We start from the raw sequence: 24,483 nt of genomic DNA, 5'->3' as shown, positions 1-24,483 counted from the left end.
GGTGAATTGATTCCTTTAGGTTACACTCCTGAGTTCTGCTTCAGAAGTAATTGAGACGGTAACATGCGGTTGTTCATTTAACAATACTTGGGGGAAATCCTACAATTGAATGATTTTCTTTCTCTCGGGGGGAAAAGTCCAGGAGCTCATTAGCTCTTTAGAAGTAAGCAGACCTGCAGCTGACTGGCCTACTCAATACAGCAAGTCTATAAAGCACCCAGCCACCTATACTGTACGTGGCTAAAAAGAAATTGGTGATCTATCGGTCGGTCGGGCAGATATTTCTCATAGGTGATCGGTGGAAAAAACATTGATCGGTGCACCCCTAATTTCAGGGTCTTCTGGGAGCTCTAATCTCACTCACTTTAGCTTCTCTGACCCAATTTTTCCAACACACTTTACTTTACGCGTCGCCCAGGTATATTAACGGCCGCCAAAGTATAATGTAGAAGGAATCTCTTGCGCTACAGCCCCTCCACAAGGGGACGAGGACAGAATACTGGAAAGGTAAAGATGACTGGAGCACACGAAATCACTGGCAAACAAATTTAGTAAGGTACAAAAACTGACGTTTCGACGCGAGCAGCGTCTTCTTCAGAGTCAAAACCACTGACTCTGAAGAAGACGCTGCTCGCGTCGAAACGTCAGTTTTTGTACCTTATTAAATTGGTTTGCCAGTGATTTCGTGTGCTCCAGGCCGCCAAAGTATATTTGTGCCCCACCCTCGGGCCAACCCACCTACCACCAGAAATAACACTGGACACCCAGCGTCTATAGTGCTAAGCACTTGACACACTGCCATTGGTGTATTTATGTATGTATGTATGTATGTATGTATGTATCATACATTCATACTGTTTGTATGTTGCCACTGTGCAAATATGAAATATTAATGAAATAGGATAGCGCCTCCGATGTGAAAGTCGTGAACGCGCTTTGGTGGACAATTGTTTTACGCCTTTTGTCCCGCGACGGGAGGTAGTAACAGCGCCGGGTTACCTGGCAACCCGCCTCCACTTGAAAGGTCGTCGCAGCGAGCCGGAAAAGGTGCGAATGGTCTGCTCATTCATAAAAAAAATTACAGGGGAAATCACCTCATGTATCAAGAAAGTGCAGGAGTGAAAGTAAAAAAAGTAGCCTATACAATCATGACTGCAGGGACGCCAGGAGGAATGCTCCGTGCGGTTAGGCTTTATGCTCAAACGATGTTGACATTAGTAGGTAAAATTAACGGATATAATAATAAGCTTCAGAGGGCTATAGCTGTCTGTGGCGAGTTGGTCTGAGGTTATTCCCTCTCGAAATCAGCTCTGTGCATTCCCTTACAAAAACTACTAACGTGAAGTAGTCATGTGCATTTATAGCCTATACTATTCCCCCGACGAACGTTATGCAGACTGCAGCTGTTTGATATGCGGGCGGTCGTGTATCGTTCCAATTTTAGTAGGACACCATATCGATCTGCCCGCCCACCATGCGAGTGCACTATCCTCCCTGCTCAGCGGACTAGGAGGGGGAAGTCTTGTTGAATGAATTCGTTCATCATACAGTAGCCTAGGCTACACTAACCTATGAAAATATACATTTGGGCTAGGAGGAGCAGGAAATCCCTCCGCTCGCCTTTCAATCCGGGAGCAGGGGATTTCACCTGAAAGTACACAGCAGCACGGTAATGTGGCCGTGCTGCTTGGCTCTGTGTGAAAGCAATTTCTGTGGCGAGGCGGCTGGCTTTACGGGACTCCTAAACGGCAATTTTTGCGCAATCTGTGTGTGAAAGAGCCTTGTGACACACTTAATGATGGGAAAAGCATCTACTGAATGCATTACAGTTTGTAGCAGTGTCAAAGGCTAGTGAATCACCATATTGTTATGCAACAGCACATAAATGCATTTCATTTCACTTTTCTCTGCCTTTGTCTCAGAAAAGCCCTAGTTTATTTTCTCCTACCTACGAAGAAATGTATGATCATTCCTTGCTCTTTTAGGTAGAGGAAACATATTTTGTGAAAGTTAGGGAAATTTAAGCTACTAGAAATCTCGCATGCTATGCGTGCTTGATTCCTAGGCTCGCCCGCTGCACAGGCTCGCATACGCAGCTCAGCTGCTTAACTTTGCATCACTGATGACATCACAATTGCTCGAGTGACCATCACTGATCACATCATGGAGTGCTCGAGTGACATCACTCAGTGCACAATTGCTCAACTTCGCATCACTGATCACATCAGTGAGTGATAAGTAGTGAGAGAAAAGTAGAGTCCGCACATTGACTGATGATGTCATAGACACAGTGTCATCACAATTGCTCGAGTGACCATCACTGATGACATCGAGTGCTCGAGTGACATCACTGATGTCATAGACATTGTGACATCATCAGTGACATCATTACTGACCAAACTCATCACAAATCTCACAATGTGGGACGAAAACTGCAGACAGAATTGTGAGCTTTTTTCTAGCAAAGCATTCAATCGTTCCACAGATGATCAATGATTGACTGAAGAAGGGGTGATACATAAAATAAACTCTTAATTGGAGCCACTTTGATTGATGGTTCATACAGCATTTAAAAGCCCTGGCATATCAAAATTCTAATTGTTGCATTATACTATCAACAGCCCAAATAATGAGACTAAACTGACAAAATAGGCCTACCAACATGTTTTATAATGAGACTAAACAGACAGAATAGGCCTACCAACATGTTTTATAATGAGACTAAACAGACAGAATAGGCCTACCAACATGTTTTATAATGAGACTAAACAGACAGAATAGGCCTACCAACATGCTTTATAATGAGACTAAACCGACAGAATAGGCCTACCAACATGTTTTATAATGAGACTAAACAGACAGAATAGGCCTACCAACATGCTTTATAATGAGACTAAACAGACAGAATAGGCCTACCAACATGTTTTAGAAGTGGTCTCTCTTTCCTCCAGCAGCTAACTCCTACACAGAGGCTAACTCCTACACAGAGGCTTGCACACCATCGTGGCAGTCTGCATCCATGGGGACAGAGAAGACTGCTACCAGACTCCAACCAAGTAGTTCAAAGGTCAGTGAGTTCACCTAATGTGTACCTGCCAGTCTCTGGGAGATAAAATAGTCACTGGAAAAATACTGAACAAAGTAGACAAAAATATGATGTCAAAGTATTGTGCTAAACTGTAACTTTCTGTTGTTTCCCCCTGTAGACTTTGGTACAAAGACAAAATTCCTTTGACCTCCTTCCCCAACTGAGCCTCCCCCTTTCTCCTACCTGCAGCAGCAAGCACTCCGTAATGGTTGGTGACTTCCTCTCCTGCCTGTTGCCTTCCTCTCCTCTGTTTGTCGACAATATCAGATGACTGCCGATGTGTTGGTTTACTTCCTCTGTCATTTGTGTACAATGCATCCAGGCCAAGTTGTAGGATTGCTTTATGAAATCAAGGCAAGGCAAACGATTTATATAGCGCATTTCATACATAATACAATGTGCTTCACATAAAACAGAAAAAATACATAAAATTAGATTAAAAATGAGGGAGAGAAAAAAATAAAAAAGATGTTGAATGAGCAGTCACTCTCACTGGTGACACCTCTGGTCAGCCAGTATAACTTCTCTGAGAGTAGTCTCATGTGGTCAGACCACTGAGCTAAAAAATATGGACAAAGCTATCCCATTCATTTTGGTCTCCCATTTGGAGTTGATTCGTTGCCCGTCGCCATCTTGATTTTTCGTCAGCAGAGTGGGAGGGAATGAGTTGAGTCCTTGTGCAGATCGCGTGAAATGGGGGTTTCCCAGAGCCACAGCTCCGCCTGCTATTGGTCCGTGATCAGCAAGCCGTGCAATCACTGGACAGGCGATCTGTCAATCACCCCCTTTTCTATTATCTATTTGACTCCAAACAGGCGAGTTATATAAAAAATTACCCCAACTACAGTTGTTATGAAAAGGTGATGAAAAGGTTTAAAGATTATTTTTTGGGTGTTCCGCCTTTATTTATTTGTATATACTGTAGGACAGTAGGCAGACAGGAAAGGTGGGGAGAGAGAGTGGCGATGACATGCGGCAAAGGACCGCAGGTCGGATTCGAACTTGGGTCGGCCGCGCTGGTATGCGTGCTACCAGGTGAGCTACCAGGTGAGCTACCAGGTGAGCTACCAGGTGAGCTACCAGGTGAGCTACCAGGTGAGCTACCAGGTGAGCTACCAGGACGCACGTGGGCAACAATAATTTAACGGCTGCGCAAAGAAGGTTTGCAGTTTTAGTCTGTGTTACAAAGACTCCACGTCAACACCAATTCGCCGGCCGACATTCGAAGCATATGCTAGGCCTTCGGGTCCAGCTAGGTCCCTGGAAGCTGTCCCTGGATGACATTTCGGTGATGACATCATCACTGCGCCGATGACATCACAATGCTTCCTGTGACATCATGTGAGATGTGATGTTCTAGTCCGATGATGTCATAGACAAGCATGACATCATCACCAGTGCCATCACAATGGAAATTGGATCTGTGACATCATCGGCAGTATGCTCCAGGTCCACAGGGTTCGGGGTTCAATGCCCAAGAGAGCAAGCGCGTATAGAAGCAGCTGCAGGAGCAGACTCTGGCCCCAGACCTGTGATAGGGAAGAGGATGAGCGATGTGGTTCTCCCCGGGGTGGTTCTCCAGGCTGGTGTCCAGACCAATATGATGTGGAAAAGGACGAGCTGCACAATCGGCTATGGAACCAACTGCTAGCCAGTGGTGCTATACGCTGGAGTGATGAAGAAGGCCGGTGGTCAAAAACAGGAAGAACAGAACAGGAATCCAAGGTGGGCTTCAGCCCAAGACATCCTAGGAGGTGCTGGTCAACAGCCAGTTAGCCAGCAGGTTATGGGAGAGAGGGGCCTCCCTCATACTCTTACAAGTGTGCCTACGACATTGCGAGCTTCGAGATCTGAGCCAGGTTCATACCTGAACCCGCTAACGAGGGTTCCCTTGATCGGCACGAGTGGATTTGGATTCCGCGCCATGCCCGATCAAATAACAAATGGGACCTTGATCGCCGCGAGTGGAGAAGGACTCCGCTCCGGGCCCCATGGAATAGGATGTGGGCTCCACGATCAAACCTCTCTAACATACCCTGAATGTGAACGAGTCTGGGCCTTTCAAACCCGTAAGGAACTCTAAAACAGTCGGCGTGGTGGGCGTTAGCCTGGGTAGGTGGGTGTTTTGAGCCATTTCAATGAATAAAGTTGATGTTTTCACCCGGGGTCTATTTAGCTGTTGCACACATTCCGAATGCACCGCCCGCGAGGTCCGTGTTTGGGCAATTCATATACCTGTCACATATCCTTTTTTTTCCTTGGGGGGCAGGCGTTTTGAGAGTTGTGTTCCAGACGTAGGTATAATCTACGGCTGGCACTGCGAGACTACTCTGAGAGGGACTCCCTCAATTTTTCCTCTCAAAAGGAAATCAATTTAGACTGTTTGGAATGTTTAGTTGATCTGTTTACAATCAGAAAATAAATAAAACTTGAATAGTAGATTTCAAAGTAAAAGCAAGGCATTCAAAATATATAAAATCCCCCAAATGAAACCTGTTTGCACTGAAACACATCAGAGAAAAGAGCTGCAACTCGTGTCAACACTAAAAACATATACAAATTGTAATTGGGGGATTGCAGATTCAATAAGAACAGCCATTCTGCCATTTCTGTCTAACCAGGTTTCAGTTAAAAACAAAATCAACTTAATAAACTATAGGTCATTTGGTAACATGTCTCTTGATCAGAGACCTTAACATTAAGCAAGCCAAGCTTTATTTTATTTTATTCTACCTATCTATCTATCTATCTATCTATCTATCTATCTATCTACCGTATCTATCTATCTATCTATCGTAGGGTAGTTTTAGATTATTGGTCACAGCACTGAGGCAAGATGTCTGCAGCTGTCAAGTTGTTTACCCTTATCACATTTGATAAGTTTGCAGCATGGAGAAGGGTATGACAATTGCTTATTCTAATGCTAGTCACAACAGGAATGGGGAAAGTTACAGGTACTGACGTAAAAACTCTTGGTGGTGGTGGCTGTGATCCAGCAGTATGTGTGTACTGGGTCCCAGCTTGATATGGGACATTTCATGAATGCCAGCTACGTACATTGCAGCAGGGACCCCAAGGCCATCAGTTGTTTGCTTCTCCGGTGTTGACATCAGAAATACTGGTGTGACACAGTACGCTTGGCCTCCAGAATGGATGAAGGTTGAGGGGGCCAGCGAGGTGGAGGACGTCTGGGAGTTGAAGATGGAGGGGGCGGGGCATGGGTGAGGGGGGAGAATTGAAAATCAGCAAGGACAGGGCGGGGTGTGAGTTTTAGTCCGGCATCCACCAGTTCTTCCATCTTATCTGTGAATCCTACCAGAGGTTAGGGAGGATGATCTGGAGGAACCGAGAGCTCCAATCTGAGGCTAGGTCAGGGCCTGGGGCTGAGGTGAAAGTGACTGCTCATCTGTGGTTTGCTGTTGAAGTTGGGACTGAAGCGTGTCAGAGATGAGTGCCTCTGGAAATCCAGTGCAAACAAAGGAAATCAGTTTTGAGATTACATTCTGTGGCTTTGAACATATTCCTCAAAGAAATCAATTCATATCAATGAGGAGATTGATGTGCTGGTCCTGTCGCTACCCAATCTGGAAACCCAGAGTCTATTTTTATTCTATTTGAAAAATAGACTCTAGGAGAGCCCTACCGTTTTCTCCAGCTTCCTGTACAGTGCGCCTCTCCTGCCACCGTCACTTCCTTTTCCGTGTCCGTGCTCCACTGTTTACAGTCTAAATAGCAACTTGCGCCGTGACTTTAGAGTCATTTAAACTGTAAATTCCTGTACAGCGCTGTACAGGAAGCCGGGAAAAACAGTAGGGTTCTCCCAGAGTCTATTTTTCAAATAGAAATAGACTCTGGGTTCCCAGATTAGTCGCTACCCTACTAATACACAATTTAATGCTTCACACTTAGGCATTCTTAGGGTTCAGAAAAGCCTAAACTAAAGGGCACAAGAATACTCCCAGGCTGTAGTGATGTATACAGAATACTCCCAGGCTGTGGTGATGTATTCAGAATACTCCCAGGCTGTGGTGATGTATTCAGAATACTCCCAGGCTGTAGTGATGTATTCAGAATACTCCCAGGCTGTGGTGATGTATTCAGAATACTCCCAGGCTGTAGTGATGTATACAGAATACTCCCAGGCTGTAGTGATGTATTCAGAATACTCCCAGGCTGTGGTGATGTATTCAGAATACTCCCAGGCTGTAGTGATGTATACAGAATACTCCCAGGCTGTAGTGATGTATACAGAATACTCCCAGGCTGTAGTGATGTATTCAGAATACTCCCAGGCTGTAGTGATGTATTCAGAATACTCCCAGGCTGTAGTGATGTATTCAGAATACTCCCAGGCTGTAGTGATGTATTCAGAATACTCCCAGGCTGTGGTGATGTATTCAGAATACTCCCAGGCTGTAGTGATGTATTCAGAATACTCCCAGGCTGTGGTGATGTATTCAGAATACTCCCAGGCTGTAGTGATGTATTCAGAATACTCCCAGGCTGTAGTGATGTATTCAGAATACTCCCAGGCTGTGGTGATGTATTCAGAATACTCCCAGGCTGTGGTGATGTATTCAGAATACTCCCAGGCTGTGGTGATGTATTCAGAATACTCCCAGGCTGTGGTGATGTATTCAGAATACTCCCAGGCTGTAGTGATGTATTCAGAATACTCCCAGGCTGTGGTGATGTATTCAGAATACTCCCAGGCTGTAGTGATGTATACAGAATACTCCCAGGCTGTGGTGATGTATTCAGAATACTCCCAGGCTGTAGTGATGTATACAGAATACTCCCAGGCTGTGGTGATGTATTCAGAATACTCCCAGGCTGTAGTGATGTATACAGAATACTCCCAGGCTGTAGTGATGTATTCAGAATACTCCCAGGCTGTAGTGATGTATTCAGAATACTCCCAGGCTGTAGTGATGTATACAGAATACTCCCAGGCTGTGGTGATGTATTCAGAATACTCCCAGGCTGTAGTGATGTATTCAGAATACTCCCAGGCTGTGGTGATGTATTCAGAATACTCCCAGGCTGTAGTGATGTATACAGAATACTCCCAGGCTGTAGTGATGTATTCAGAATACTCCCAGGCTGTAGTGATGTATTCAGAATACTCCCAGGCTGTGGTGATGTATTCAGAATACTCCCAGGCTGTAGTGATGTATACAGAATACTCCCAGGCTGTAGTGATGTATACAGAATACTCCCAGGCTGTAGTGATGTATTCAGAATACTCCCAGGCTGTAGTGATGTATTCAGAATACTCCCAGGCTGTAGTGATGTATTCAGAATACTCCCAGGCTGTAGTGATGTATTCAGAATACTCCCAGGCTGTAGTGATGTATTCAGAATACTCCCAGGCTGTAGTGATGTATTCAGAATACTCCCAGGCTGTGGTGATGTATTCAGAATACTCCCAGGCTGTAGTGATGTATTCAGAATACTCCCAGGCTGTGGTGATGTATACAGAATACTCCCAGGCTGTAGTGATGTATTCAGAATACTCCCAGGCTGTAGTGATGTATTCAGAATACTCCCAGGCTGTGGTGATGTATTCAGAATACTCCCAGGCTGTAGTGATGTATACAGAATACTCCCAGGCTGTAGTGATGTATTCAGAATACTCCCAGGCTGTAGTGATGTATTCAGAATACTCCCAGGCTGTAGTGATGTATTCAGAATACTCCCAGGCTGTAGTGATGTATTCAGAATACTCCCAGGCTGTAGTGATGTATTCAGAATACTCCCAGGCTGTGGTGATGTATTCAGAATACTCCCAGGCTGTAGTGATGTATACAGAATACTCCCAGGCTGTAGTGATGTATTCAGAATACTCCCAGGCTGTGGTGATGTAGGTTTGTGTGGATCTTGTGTTTCTAGCAGACGCAGCAGACACAGCAGTCCATGTACCAGCTGCAGCAGCCCCAGCTCGGTGTGATGAATCAGTTGAAGGAGCAGCTGGAGGAAAGGACGCGCATCCTGCAAGCTGACATTAAGACGCAACAGCAGGAGCTGCACCACATCAAGGAGAAGCTACAACTAGCTAATCTCCAGGTAATACTCCCGCTACATACCTTGCAAAAAGCATTGAAAGTGACAATCTGTAGGTCATTTAGGCATTCCTCAACAGAATGACAGAAATGTCACACAAGTTAATTTTAAATGAACAGCACTGCCAAATGACATACGATTTTAAAGTATATCGCAATGCACTTTTTGTTTGGAAAAGGGCAAAGGTCGTCATATCAGGCTTTCCCAACCTTAAGTGGGGTCATATGGAATTCAAAAGGGGTTGCCTGAAATTTCTAGTAATTGCTCAATACATATAATTATTATAATAATAAAAACACCACACAGTTTAAAACTGAACCTATCCTACATTTTCACAAAAGCATCAGCTAAATGACAAAATGTACATGTAAAAATACATAATTGTGATGGATAGAACATAACGTGTGACCCCCCCTTATTAATAGAAAGGTCTTCAGTAAGGAGGTGGCCTGTGCAGCGATATGCTGCAGGAACTGAGCTGTAGGCCTAACAGTGGGCTCTGTGTTAACCAGATATAGCCCATATTTGTAGCCTAATTAGATCTTTTTCAATTTCCATTATCCATTGTTTAATTTGAGTCATAGTTTTCTCAGCATTAATTTACAGCCTTGTAAATACAAGCTCACCTGTACATATCTGCATGCAAGTCTCATCTCCTGCTTTGGGGAAAACATTGACTTTCATTGAGAATACATTCCCCATAGGCTTTTGTGTAAACAGGTTGTTATTATTAGGAATGTATTTTGTTTACATCTCAGCTGTTGAAGTAAGAGAACAGAACATTGCTTTACCCCTCCCACATGGAGGAATGGCCCCACCAAGAGGCCAGAAACATTAATTTCAGCCAACTATACTTAACCAAGTAAGACATGCTAAAGAGTTACTCGAGCAAGGCTCCGCGAGTCACGTGCGTGCGCACCTCGCGCTGGGGCAAATGCTTTTATACTCAGAATGGCAGCCAAGTTATCAGCATGTTACATTGTACAATGGTAATGGTGAGAACAGCCCGTGAAAAGTCGCAATCAAATGCTATTATGTGCATTGCTGAGTGCGCTTTCACTCTCAAACTACCGTATATTAGTACATGAATGAATCACCAAACTTGTTTTTACTGAATAGCCGTTTCAGTTCTGAGCCCTGATAGCCTACTCTGTGCTGCTTTTAATCTCTCTCAACCATGCTCTCAAAACAACACATTTACTTGGAGAAATAACTAAAAACGGTTGCAACAGTTGCAAATCAAAGTTAAGCCTACCACATGGGTCAAGAAATGTGGTGAAAACACAGCTCAGTGTTCAGGGCTCAGTGGCTCGAAAGCGTCCATGTTTGGAGAGAAGCCGTGCGGAGGTCGCGCTCCTAGAATAATCTTCAGCTACGCGGTGGGCAGCCTACGGGGGTCGCGCCCAACACATTGACGTAATTTTACGCTCGCGCCCCTCGCTCCTCCCCCGCGCCCTTCGCAGCACAGTGAGTATAAAACAAGAGATAGTAGATGTGATAGTAGCTAGTATTAGAGGGAGGGACCACAAATAAATAGTATTATATGCTAATTGAGATCTTAGTTAGAAACTTTTCTTTTGGTTGAGATTTTGTTTCTGTTAAATAACTCTAAACTCAGACTCTTAAATATTTGGTAATTTATAGAGGCATTTGTCTTTTTTGCGCTTAGTTATGGTAAATAACATTATGGAAAACTATATTCTTTTTTTTTTGCTATATAATATCCCTTGAAATTATTATCATAAAATGTTTCTGCAATTTAACAATTATAGTATGTTAGCAGTTTATGACATTTGGTGCAAATAGTTTAGAGGGGATATATCATTTGGAGAAAGTTTGTGTTGGAGTTTTCTTGCTTCCTAAACCTGCACTGTCAAGGTGATCATACTGCTAGCACCTTTGGGAGCCAGTGTAAAGTCAGCCACACCCATAGTGCAGCTCTTTGTACATCAAGGGAGGCCCCACCCTTCCAAGGAAGGCTATTAGTTATTCCCCTTTGTTTAATTCTGCAATAACCAAGCCCTCCCAAGAGGCGCTGCACCTATTTCTGTCCCCTCATTGAATGACCCGAGTTTCCTTTCTGACATCAAATCATACAAGGTGCTCAGCAGAGACTAACAGGGATGAGGCTCATACCCCCTTCACTGCACACTTCCACACTTGGGACCGTTAGATCCCAGTTCTGTTCACGAAAACCAGAAAAGAACAATAAACGGAACTGACAGCAAAAGTACCTTGTGAGTCATGACATTCCGGAATGTAACTATTATTCTCACAGTAAAAAAACAGTTTCTAATATTGATATTATCAACATTCATTGTAGTTTTTCATGCAAATGTGGCCATTGTATTTTAAGTAAGTTTCTACATGACTGCAGAAGATGCACAGGAAGGAAAGTGGGAGTGATACAGTATTCTTATGGCAAAGTGAGGAGGTTGTCTCTTTGTTTACGGTCATTGCCTGCTGGGTGTGAAGACGGCCATGATTCATTCATAACACCAACACTGTTTAGTATGCAGCAGAGAACTAATTAGCCAGTTGTACCTTCTGAACTGGCTGTGGTACCTGTGGTCTAAATAAAAATGGAGTAACAGAAATGCTTGTGTGTGTGTGTGTGTGTGTGTGTGTGTGTGTGTGTGTGTGTGTGTGTGTGTGTGTGTGTGTGTGTGTGTGTGTGTGTGTGTGTGTGTGTGTTGTGTGTTGTGTGTGTGTGTATATAGATGTTGTTACAGCAGCCGATCCACAGTGACTTTGGGCAGGTGCAGCAGCCCCAGCAGCAGCAGGGCCCGGGTAGGCCGGCCCAGCAGACCCAGTCAGGAGTGATCCGCCCCAAACCCCCGGCCTGCCCCGCCCCCCCGGCTGACCCCGCCCAGAGTTCCTCTCCTCACTCTCTGCTCAGAGAGCACAGCTCGCCCTCTCCCCAGGTACTCCACCACTGTCTTTAGAGCGGGGGAGTGTGAACAGTCTGAACTCGTTACCAAGTCAGAAAACTGGAGCTTGACATCTACTGTAGGACAGTGGTTCCAAACTTTTTTTTTTCAATCTCATGTAGCCCTTGAGCTGCTTTGCCATGCCAATAGTACCCCCTCACTCATGCGTGTTCTTTGCATGTGTTGTTTGCGTCACAAAGAAAACACTGTGGATCCGCAGACATAGAAGTAAATCCATACAAAATATATTTGTCACTGAACTGCCGGTGTTTGGGGTTGGCCCTTCCTTCTAGTTGTGACAGCAACTGGATGTTTAAGCCATTTATCCATGAGTGCGTTTACATGCACACAATAAACTGATAACTGTGAATAATCAGTTTATGGCAATAATCTGATTTCTGCGTTTACATGCACTTTAATAATCCGACAATAGGAGAAACCCGGGTTTACATGATTCAGTCAATTAGTCGGATTTCTCTCCAGAAAGGCACCATTAATTCCGGAATAAAACAACAGAATATAGCTGCAAAATGCAAAATCACATTTTCCTAATTTATTTGTCCAGCGCAGAGGATGGTTTAGGTGAAAATTAAGTTGTGTATCTTGTCTACTTTACTAAAATTGGAATAGGCGTCGCTTTGGAAGTGCATCTGTCAATAATATTTCCAACTTTACCGAGCACACAGCACAGAGGCAGGCAGGTGAGGTGACTTAAGCACGTCAAATGTTCATGACCCACAACGTGTGTTGAATTGAAATACTGTAGCCTACCTGTCAGAAAACGGACAGAATTTGTCACGGATTTTAACGTTATGTGTGTGTTGTGTTTTGAACGACTCTGTTGTCTGTAGGCTACGTCATTCTATTTGCAATCCGAGACAAATATTCGTCCCCTCCTGTAGAATGTCCACATTTCAACATAGTGCAGTGCAGCAGCGGTGCCGTTACAGGGACACCGGCTCTGTGCGGGAAGAGAGAGCAGAGCTCCCCGCTCCGCTCAGCCAGGGGCTCCGTGCTCACCGTCATCTCGCCAAGCCGGCTGTGGTGCGCTGTGGCCGGGGGAGAGACCGGCATGCCGGTGAGAGAACCGGGAGGAGAGCCGAGGGGCCAGTGAGTGCAGCGCGTCTCTCCCTGCCTCTCACGCGCTCCTGTGCTTCTCTCTCCTGCAAGTCGTACATGCGCAGATATATAAACCCGAAAGAAACCTGGTTATGCTGGATACATGCAGAGAGAAGACCGATTATTGCCCAGAAACCTAGGTGTGTTTATCGGTTTATTCATAACCCGTTTATGACCATAAACGGATAAAGCTTATCGGTTTATGCTGTTTACATGACCATTTGAATAATCAGGTAACTCAGAAATCTGCTAATAAACAGTTTATTGGTGTGCATGTAAACGCACTCCATGTTTGTGAGCAGTTTTGACATGCGTGAACATGACCTCTTCACGGACTGTTGTAACCGTTCACACCTGCCGGAGAGGAACTAGTTTCGGCGCACACGTGTCATTTTAGCAAAGGGCTTATGAAGTGACGGAATATGTTTTTTTTCCCCCCTGCAAGCTGCTCAAGTAACCCTAGGGGTACTTGTAACCCTGGTTGGGAATCACTGACCTAGGAGACAGATTGCTGAGCCACCTTTCTCAGTTTGTGACATGCTGCCTTTTGGCACAAGCTGAGAAAGTGAGTTTTTGTTTATGAACATGAATCAATGTATAACTTCACTCAAGTATGACAAAGCTTATTAGCAAGTAGTAATCTGCAGTCTTTTGAAAATGGATTGCCAAATGTTAAGAGGAAAACAATATTGGAGCAAATTTCCTTCAGTCATTAGCAGCTAACCACTCAGTAGCATCAGTACCCACCATACAGGTTGTATGACTCATACCCAGCAACTGAAAGGGCGACAGTGTTTGGATTGAGCTCTAAATATGATCAAATCCTTTGTTGAATAAATGTAATATGTAAATATCTCAACAGCTGACAGATTGGAATTCAGTTTCATGTGGGTCTTAGCTGCATGCTACTCACAGGCCAGATTTGTTTGCCCTGGAGCAAACGGGTACACAAACCTGAAAGCATGTTCAAAATCTATATTTTTAATCATTTGCCCAGGCTTGAATGGTGTTTACTCACACCTTGGCCTGCTAGCTCCCCTCTACCTCCTACAATCTTTAAAACACATAGCTATAGTATGATCTGTGCCTTTCGTGCTGATTTCATATATGTTTTTGTGTAGGTAGGATCAAGGGAAATTGATTTTTCTTATGCGGTTTTGCCTAGAGCAGTTTCACTAACCTGATGCTGCCAGCCGGTTTGTTTCCACATAACCATCTGGAAACAAGTCGCTTGGGAAAACATTTCAAAGGGCAGGCACTTAAAAAAAAGACAGGTGATTGGATGAACCATCTGTCTATCACGGGCTCGCTCTCGCTGTCGTCACACCAAAGCCCGCCAGTAGCTGCCTCATAGGACGTTGATTGGTGCGACCCACTGGTGGTTCGGATTCATGCGCGAATCCAGCTGCTTCACAAGGTCACAGCTTCACAACTCCGGGGGAAATTATTGCAATTTTGTTGTTAAAGGATTTTAAGAAGAGAGTTCATGAAATGCACCAGGTATGCATAATACCTTGCATCTTATTTTCCTGATGTAAGGAATACTTGAAATTGTAATTTTATAGATTTCTATCCTGATCATTTTAGCCATTTGTATTTATTTTATTCATTTCAGGGACACATTAATCAACAACACTGTAAACATGCCAGTGTATTTTCAGCTGTTGTCCCTTGGCCAGAACTTAAGTTAGCCTTTAAAAACAAACACCAACAAGAAATAAACACAAGCAAATAAAAAACAGGAGTGGATACAACATGAAGCTGGCCAGAGCAATGTGCATCATGCAAGTTAAGACAAACAATGTGCAAGCAGACAGTTGCAAGACAATGTTAGGCAGACAAATCAGCACAGACAGTTAAAGCATGACAACATTAAGTTCACATTACAGAAGACACTATAAAACCAGAAGGATGCAATCTGGCAAACAAACAAATGAAGTGGGATACATGCAGGCATAAAAGATACAATCTAGCCTCTTCTAAACATGAAGTCTGGATCATGTCCGGCTAGCCAGAGCAGGGTATTTTCCGGTTTTACCTTTCTAGACATAAGGAGTCTGTGTTTAGAAACAGCTGGAAATGGTCTGTATTCTCTCTGCCAGTGGGCGGGGGGAGGGGGTACGGTAGCGTGTATCGATAACAAGAAATGTGATATGGAAACACATCTGTAACCAAACTCCATTCAAAACATGCCGTTTTAACGGAGGATCCATTCCGACCATTCAGGCAATAACGAGGGGTGGCAATGTGCCAAAAATGAGCGCTTGCCTTTGTTACATCTGCCAAAAGCCGCCCAGTCAAAATAGTGGTCGCACCGTCGTCAATCACTGTGGGTGATTTATTTTACAAGTGGCATTCAAGTCATATCTGACTAGTTTTCAATTTATTTCTCCCCACAAAAGTTAGGCTAGGCCTATGTCTCGATATAGGCTGTCAGTCAGTCAGCTCCTCTCCGCAGCTGTGTTAGCTTGGACGCTCACAGTCACAACACTGGCTAGTGCCTCACAATACTTGGCTGCATCCAACTCGAGACAACTTTTCAGACCCTCCTGGAGACAATCTTTTTCTCAGAAGAGACTAACATTAGCGACAAATCTGGAGACTTTTTCTGACATGGGATTAACATTACCAGCAATCAGCAGTAAGCAGGCAATGACGATAGCTGGGTAAGTCCCGCTAGCATCGATGCTAAGTTTACTCGAGCACAGCTGAAGCACATGGCTAATTAATATGGATGTTAACGTCCATATAAATTAGCCATGTGCTTGCGCGATGACATCGTGTATTGGCGATGTCAAAGGGTGGCGATTGACGATCTGACTGAGGTCAAGATCGTGCAACTCTAGTAGTAGGCTATCATCTCCTTGTTGCATTTTTATGCATCAGCAAACAAATGTTTTGATTAAAGGACTCAATAATTACCTTTGCCAGACAAACGTGAACGAAGTTGTGCACTACGTCATAACATTACTCAGAGACCAGCGCTAAAAGTGTGGATATGCGAGACTTAACGTTAATTATGATTTATGGTAGGGCGCACAAGACTTTTGATCACTCCGCAGAAAATAAACAGCTGCGTGCAGCACAAGGGTTATAATTGAGGAAGTTAGGTTCATTTAACACAAGCCAACACAGGGGGGCATGGTGACGCAGTGGTAAGCGCTCTCACCTCGAAGGTCCTGGGTTCGATTCCCACCTAGGACGCTGTGAGCGCTGAAGGAGTGAGTGCCCGTCCGCATGTCCTCGAGTGCCCACCACCCGGGTGGGGTCACCAAAAGGGCCTTTCTGTATGGAGTTTGCATGTTCTCCACGTGCCTCCTGGGGGTTTCCTTCATATAGGAAAAAAAACATGCAATATCCTGGTCGCTGAAGTGGTGCCTCCTCTGGTCGTTAATGGCGCCTGTTCGGAGGGAGGGGAACTCGTTGGAATAGCGTGATCCTCCCACGTGCTATGTCCTACCGGTGAAGCTTCCCCTGTCAGGTGAAAAGAAGCGGCTGGCCATGTCTCGGAGGAAGCATGGAGCCAGTTTCGGCTCTCCCCAGATCGACAGAGGCTGGAACAGCAACCAGGATAAATAAATTAAAAATTAGCACTAATGGGGGCTAAAAATGGGATGAAAAAATCTGTAAAAAAAACAAACACAAGCCAACGTTAAACGTTAAACTGATGCAGTCTGCAGTAGCAGTTGTAGTCAGTGGTCTGGGGTTTCCACCACTCTATCATCCTCCACCAGATCCACCACTGAGTGCTGACTGAGTGGTGATTTTTTAAGTCTGGCAACAAGACTAGATAGATAGAAACATTTAAATTTCCCCTTTCAGGTGAATTTCAATAAAAAGGTTGATGATTGAACATCTAATCATCAGTATGTTTTATTTATGTTAAAGGTCACTTTGAATGATTTGAACTAATAATAATATAGAAAAAACAAAGATTTAAAATTTGGGGCAGCAACATTTATTTCGAGACGGCTTAGATTGTATTTTGGAACGGTTCCGGGATGATGGTGAAAAAAGTTAGTTTCGAGCCCTGGGATCATAGCCCCTTTTATGATAAATTCCAGGATTTGTTTGGTCTCATACAGGTACATTCTTCTGTTATCTCACATCACTAAACCATCTCACAGGACACCTACAGTAAAGGAGGAGTTTGCAGTCAACTGACTACAAACTCCTTTCGGGCTTATAAAAGTACCGTCTTGGCTGAACGTCACTCCAGTGAAAGTTAGGAAATTCCCCTTTTATTTTATTTTACTTTTGTTTATGCCTACAAAATGTTACTTTGTATTTGATTTGATTTTGGTATAGAAGCAGGCCATTGGCAGTATTGTTGCAACTTAACAGTAACGTTGCGTTAGCGCTACTAGGAAGCTACGTTAGTCAGTTATCTTGATTGTCTATAAATGTTAGCGTTTCTAGAATTAGGATGCAGAGAACCTGCAGAAGCAAGTAAGTTAGGCTACTCCACACATCTCTTCACTGTCACCTGTGGTAACACAAGGGTTGCTGTGAGGAGCTGGCAAAGTTATAACTAGCGTTAATTACTACAGCCTTGTGTAACGCCAGCCACGTCGCTATTTTGTAATAGATGATAGAAACAGTAGTTAATGCTAATGCCTAATAGCTTCATATTAGCACTGCTATAACCTATCCTAGGCTATCACTAATTTAGTTTGCAACAAGTTGACAGGCATCTGAGGTGACAGTGATGACCCCAGACATGCTTACACATGCTGCTGGGAACCCGAGAAATTGCAGTGTTGAAACTTGTGCAATTCGACCAATAAGTTCACGGCTTTCACGTATCTCTGTCCGTCCGATCAACTTGGAACTGGGGAACTGGCACTGCACTATCTTATCTAGGACTGTCTGTATGTCTCCTTTGCGGATCTCAAGAACCGTTTTTTAGATCAACTGCAAACTTTGGGGGTGCGCTTAGGGGGACCTGATGAAGTGCTGTGTGTGTGTGTGTGGGGGGGGGGGGGGGGCGCCCACGGGGGGGTGAATGGGGGGAACGGGCACTGCACTAGTTATATACAATTCATGCTCTATGGACTTTCACATTGTAACATTAGCAAGTGAAACCAAAACAGAGCAAAATATTTTCTGTTGCTCGCCTTCCTTTAGGTCATCATGAAGCCTTCGGTATCGGTTCAAACCGAGTGTTATTATTACTGGTGTTATTAGATATGTGTCTGATTAAGCTGGACTGTATCTGTATCTGTTTTTCTTGTAGGTCCAACAGAGGCTGGTCCGGAGCGGGCAGGTCCAGTCAGTGAGTCTGCCTGGGCAGACACACACCAGCCTGACCATGCCCTTCTACAGCAACCCCATGATGTTCTCCCAGACCAACACCAGGACTCTGCAGGACGCAAACCAAAGACACATCGACAGCCAGTTCAGCCAAGATGGACAACTACGGTGAGAGTCCTGGAAAGGCTTTGTCTTTTGTAAATGGTCCACACACATTCACTATTTATCTTTGACACCAGCCAAATGAAGCCCAAGAGCTTGACATCTAGGAGACAGATTACTGAGTCAGGTTTCGCAACATGTGACCTGCTGCCTTTTGACACAAGCTGAGAAAGTGAGTTTTTGTTTATGCACATGAATCGATGTATAACATCGCTTATGTGATGACCCGAGTGTGCAATAATGCACGCAGACTTTGCAGACAGTTAACGCTCTTTACTGGGTTACTTCTCAGCAGTTATACAGCTAACATGTAGCCAAACATTACATGGGACATACTATGGTGACACCTGTAACGGTCCGGCAGGAACCAGTATTTATCCAACTAAGGTTCCGGGGTGCTTAAGTATGACAAAGCTAAGCAAGTACCGTAGTAGTAATCCAGTCTTTTGAAAATGTATTGACAAATGATGAGCGGAAAACAATATCGGACATCAATATAATTTCCTTCAGTCATTAGCAGCTAACCACTCAGTATCTTCAGTACCCACCAGATACAGGTTGCATGACTCATACCCAGCAACTGAAAAGGAAACAGTGTTTGGATAGAGCTCTGAATATGATAGAATATTTTGTTGAATATATGAAATGTAAATATCTCAACAGCTGACCGCTTGGAATTTCATATGGGTCTTACCTGCATGCTACTCACAGGCCAGATTTGTTTGTCTTGGAGCAAACCGGTACACAAACCTGAAAGCATGTTCAAAATCTATATATTTTTTTATCATTTATTGGGTTGGGTCTTGAATGATTTGGCACAGATAGTTGAAGGTTGGAAATGGAGGCCTGATCTCCTACTGATCAGGATGAAGGAAAATCCAATGAAAAACCCTTTAGTCCCACCACTCCCACCATATTTTGCACAAAGTGGGGGAAAGCTCAAAGTGCACGCATCATGTTCTTTGACGTTGAGTTTTCTGGTTCCCAGCTCTTCGACCAACAGAGATGTTCTTTTCTGCAGCATGCTTCTCAACCAGCCCGTGCAGACCCTGGTACCCAGTAGCAGTGTGACCTCCCAACCTACCCAGTGCAACACGGGCATCACACAAACCAAGTGAGTACAGTATACTCTGGCTGAAAGCCTCTTGGCCAGGTCATCATTGTAAATGAGAACTGGTTCTCAATTGATTTTACCTGATTAAATAAAGGTCAAATCAAATACAATGTATGACAGGGTGGATGGATTTAGCCTACACACACAAACACACACACACACACACACACACACACACACACACACACACACACACACACACACACACACACACACACACACACACACACACACACAAACACAAACAAAAATGTGATTTTGTGATCTAGTAGCCCAGATCTGATTGTTTTACTGCTGTGTGAAAAGGATGGAATTGGACATTTTTGTATTGGCGGCGTCTCACATCGCAGACAGACGTCATACAGGTACATGGTAGAGTTGGGCCGGTTTGATTTTTTTTTACACCGGTTCGATATTATACCAAAAATCACACCAAAATGGTATACCTAATTTTACCACTAAGTGTCGCAATTGACTTCAACCAGCAGCCGGGCAGCTGCTCTTATAGCTCATGAATGAAAGCAACTCCAGTGGTATTGCAAATCCCCAGCTGCACATAGTTGTGGCTAATCACGTAACCAACGATCTCTAAAAACACCACGATGTTAGTGAAACATGCATGGACAAGTTACGCTGCTTTCAAAAGTGTTGCGGAGGAAATTGAGTTTTTCTGCGAGCTAATTGTGACTGGCCTGTATCTGTTAGCTTGCTAGTTTCCTGTTGCTAGATTCCGTTTCCTGTGCTCGCACGCATCCCCAGCTATGGATAATATACTATTTTTAATTAGCGCTTTTTGGAAATACATTTTGCAGAAACACGTGGAAGTGTATTTATTTAATCATGCTTGTCACAGTTCACACAACCACACAGCACTGCTTAAACAACCCCGCACCCGACTGCTGACCAGAGCCCAGCTGAGCGGCAGACATAATGACAAATGTCGCATAAAATGTTCCATAAAATCAACCCGGTTTAAAGGGACACACCACTTTTTTGCTCAAGTTTAGCTCATTTGCCACATCCCCCCAACATAACCAAGATACACAATGCCTTACCGGCACTGTCCGCTCAGTTTACAGTGAGCTACAGTCGTGAAGTTAGTAATTATCGCCATAGAATGGAGGCTAATGGTACAGCTGTTAAAAATCTGCCAAAAGACACATCTCACTCTGCCAAAATACATGTTGTGCTTCGAGTACTCGCCACACGATGAAATATTAATCCAAAATGCACATACCGGTAATCTGTTTTTTTGGAAGGAAAAGAGGTCGGCGGCCATGTTTGGAAAGTAGTGCCGGTTACCTCTTTTCCTTCCAAAAAGACAGATTATGTGCATTTTGGATTAATATTTCATCATGTGGTGAGTACCCGAAGCACAACATGTATTTTGGCGGTGTGAGATGTGAGTTTTGGCAGATTTCTAAAAGCTGTACCATTAGCCTCCAATCTATGGCATAATTACTAACTTCACGACTGTAGCTCACTGTAAACTGAGCGGACAGTGCCGGTAAGGCATGGTGTATCTTGGTTATGTTGGGGGGGATGTGGCAAATGAGCTAAACTTCCAAAAAAGTGGTGTGTCCCTTTAAGCTCGTATAACGAACCGGACCGATAAACTGGAAATCGGTCCAACCCTAGTACATGGCATGTGCTTTCTGTTTGGATGGTCAGATCACATGATTTAGCTTTAAGCACGCACACGCGCGCACGCGCACACACACACACACACACACACACACACACACACACACACACACACACACACACACACACACACACACACACAAACAAACACAAATAAACAAACAAACTATGTTTTTTACATGGAAAAAGCACTGCTGGAGAGGTTTTTGTGAGGAGAAAGGGTATCATGACATCACCTGACTTTAGCATAGCAGCTGCTAGCTCAGTAATCAGCTAGTTATAGCTCTTCTATCAGACAATACAGTGTTGTGGAACAAGCAAGTACCAGATATTTCCAATAATGTAGACTACTGTACATGTCCAGTATAATCCATACTGTCTTTATGATCGTTGTTACAGTAACGGAAATTCACTGATAGCCACATCCTGTTTCTGCATTTCTCCATGTTTCTTGTTGTTGCTATGGGGAACTGTCATTATGATAACCTGACGCTGCCAGAGATGGGTGGTGTTGTTTTCACAAAATCAAGATCAAGATCTCGCGAGAGAATCCAGCTGGCTTGCAAGGTTATCATTGCGATTGGTCGGCTGGAAAAAGTAGTTCACATCACCCCCTGCTTTTCTGAAAAGTTGAACATTTCCCAACATTTCTGGACTGCAGCGATTTTCGGGAGCAGCCGCCTTTTGTGCACCTTGCGGCTGCTTCCCGTTCCTTTGAATGAGATCATTGCGCTGGCAGTTGTGGAAAAACACTACATGTGAACAGCCACTAAGATGAGGCATGAGTGATAATCATGGGTCTGCTCTATATGCTGCAAATAGAACCGTGTCGGGCCGAGCTGTCTGAATTTTGATACTTGGCTCTGCTGTGCGAATGCAGCCCTTGTTCTTGTTTGTGTTAGGACAGGGGGCGTCAGGTTTTAAAAATAGATAAATTGTTCTCTGTGTACCTGACCTGTTGATTGTGCTATTTCCACAGATACACCTTGGAGCAGCAGATGATCGCCCCTTCGTTCACCATGCAACAGGTCAACTGCAACGCCGTCCTGGTCCCCTCTCCAGTCTTCACCTCGCCCATCATGATCCCACACAACGGCTTCATCTCACACCAGTCCCAGCCCGCCTACCACACCCAGCCTCAGGGCTCCCAGCACTCCCTGCAGCTTCAGCAGCCCCAACAGTTCTTTCAGGTACAACTCCTCTGGCATCTTTTTCTCCTAACCGTTGCAATTTGTGGAGGAGCGTTGTATACATGTAATGCTGCTCAAATGGTGTCTTACCAAGTTACCCAAGGCTTTATATTTTAGTATTTTATGTTAATTTCAGGCAGAACACTGGATCTAAATCCCTACTGTAGTTACCACAGCAACCTCTCACTTGGCACCACTTGGCAGAGACTGTATTATTTTAAACATCTTAAAATTTGTATTCATACAAAAGCTACGGTCTAAATTAATTAGATATTAATGAATTTTTACTTGATTATCTTCTTTTGTGGCAACAAAACAAGCTCACTAGCTAACAAAAAGAAAAACTTACAGATAGCTAGAGTTAGTCTGGTTCGTAGCAGTCTTTGTAAATAGCTAATGGCTGGCTCACACTACAGGATTTTCGGGCCGATTTATGCCCGATTCACCCCTCCCGAGAATCTGAGGAGAAATCTGGCCTGGCAGCTTGCCAAGTTTGGTCGGGCCCGATGTTCGGCACCGATTATCTTGTAGTGTGAGCTGTTTGCAGATCCAATCTTAACTCATTAAGTGCCATAGACGACCTAACTCGTCTTACATAATCCAGCGCTTAAGTGCCAAGGACGAGCTAACTCGTCTTACATAAACATTTTTTTTTTTTGACGGTGGGACATCAATCAACCCCTTTTACATCTTCGAGATAACTATTTGGAGCAAGAGCATGTGTGTAATCTATTTTACCGACCACTAAGTGGCGACAGAGACAGAGAGAAGCCACAGCCACGGGACCCAAAAGCCACGGGACCAAAAGCAGCCGCCTCCCGCGGAAATGGCTTGGCGATTTTACAGTCAGAAGCCCGGAGACACACACACAGAACGGACAGAGATCCCTTCCCCCCAGAGCCGCGGAGCAACGCGCGAACACACACACACACACACACACACACACACACACACACACACACACACACACACACACACACCGCGGGAGCAAGCCATTCAAGGAAATGGCGACGCGATTTTACAGTAATCCATTTCAGACTCGTCTTGCCCGACAGGCAGACAGGCAGGCAGGCAGCAGCAACGCGCTTCTGACACGCCCGCTGTTAGAGCCAGGAGGAAGGAGGAGAAGACACACGGAGGGAGGAGTTTGAATGAGAGGGGTGTTTCCTGTTGTTATGGAGGAAATTACTGTTCAAAACTATTGTTTAGAATGTCTGACGGTCTTACTGATGCCAAAAATGAATGGTTAAAGTGACTGTTTCACAAAAAGCCATTTATCTCTGAATAAATTTCCAGACGCTGAAACCATGCTGTACTCAACGGCTAATATCTACATAACTACTAACTCTGCAAACTAACTCTTTTAGACAGAGAAAGCACACATTCTATTAGTTATTTTTAGATGATTGGTGTTCATGAATTCTTAACAGAAAAGAATCCTCGGCTGTTCTAAAATGAGCCAGAATCGTCAAAAACACCCCTGGCACAACTTACCTACAGGAATGAAACATGGCTGGCACTCAATGTGTTAAGCCTCCCGATCTGCTCAAAGCCTCATCGGGGCCGTCCCGATCATATTCAAACATGTTTGATATTTAGGACTGAAAATCTGCTGCGAATACATCATCCTGCTGCTGCGGGAGACTCCCGTCATTATCGTTAATTGACGCGGCTCATTTGATGCGCTGCACTGCAGGCATCAAATAGGCTACCAACAGCACAGAACCATGAGTATTTGGGGGAAAATGTCACTAATTTATATCACAATGAATGACCAATGAATAAAAAGTTGTTATATCGTAGTTTTGAGCCCTTGTCAGTCAGAGGCTGTTAATCTCCTACCTGTCTATCGAGCAGTGTGGGAAAAAAGGCATTGCTGACTGCGGGAAGCAATCCAGTCTATCCAAACTTTTGCCGTTC

General features: G+C 44.3%; 1 protein-coding gene across 1 annotated transcript in view; it reads left to right on the top strand.

Moving 5' to 3' along the window:
- npas2 (neuronal PAS domain protein 2) overlaps window positions 1-22,717 on the top strand; it is a gene marked incomplete at its 3' end in the record, with an annotated part of 50,296 nt that extends 27,579 nt beyond the window's left edge. Inside the window, 8 exon segments of the mRNA XM_083638070.1 lie at window positions 2,972-3,067; window positions 3,207-3,290; window positions 8,981-9,154; window positions 11,872-12,075; window positions 18,437-18,621; window positions 19,637-19,729; window positions 22,353-22,563; window positions 22,700-22,717. Of these exon segments, the coding sequence (XP_083494196.1) occupies window positions 2,972-3,067; window positions 3,207-3,290; window positions 8,981-9,154; window positions 11,872-12,075; window positions 18,437-18,621; window positions 19,637-19,729; window positions 22,353-22,563; window positions 22,700-22,717 (1,065 nt within the window).
- Window positions 22,718-24,483: the final 1,766 nt, after the last annotated feature.

The sequence above is a fragment of the Poromitra crassiceps genome (assembly GCF_964638095.1).
Source record: "Poromitra crassiceps genome assembly, chromosome: 1".
Lineage (NCBI taxonomy): Eukaryota > Metazoa > Chordata > Actinopteri > Beryciformes > Melamphaidae > Poromitra > Poromitra crassiceps.
The sequence above is the reverse complement of the archived record's forward strand: the minus strand, read 5'-3'. Positions and strand labels throughout refer to the sequence as shown.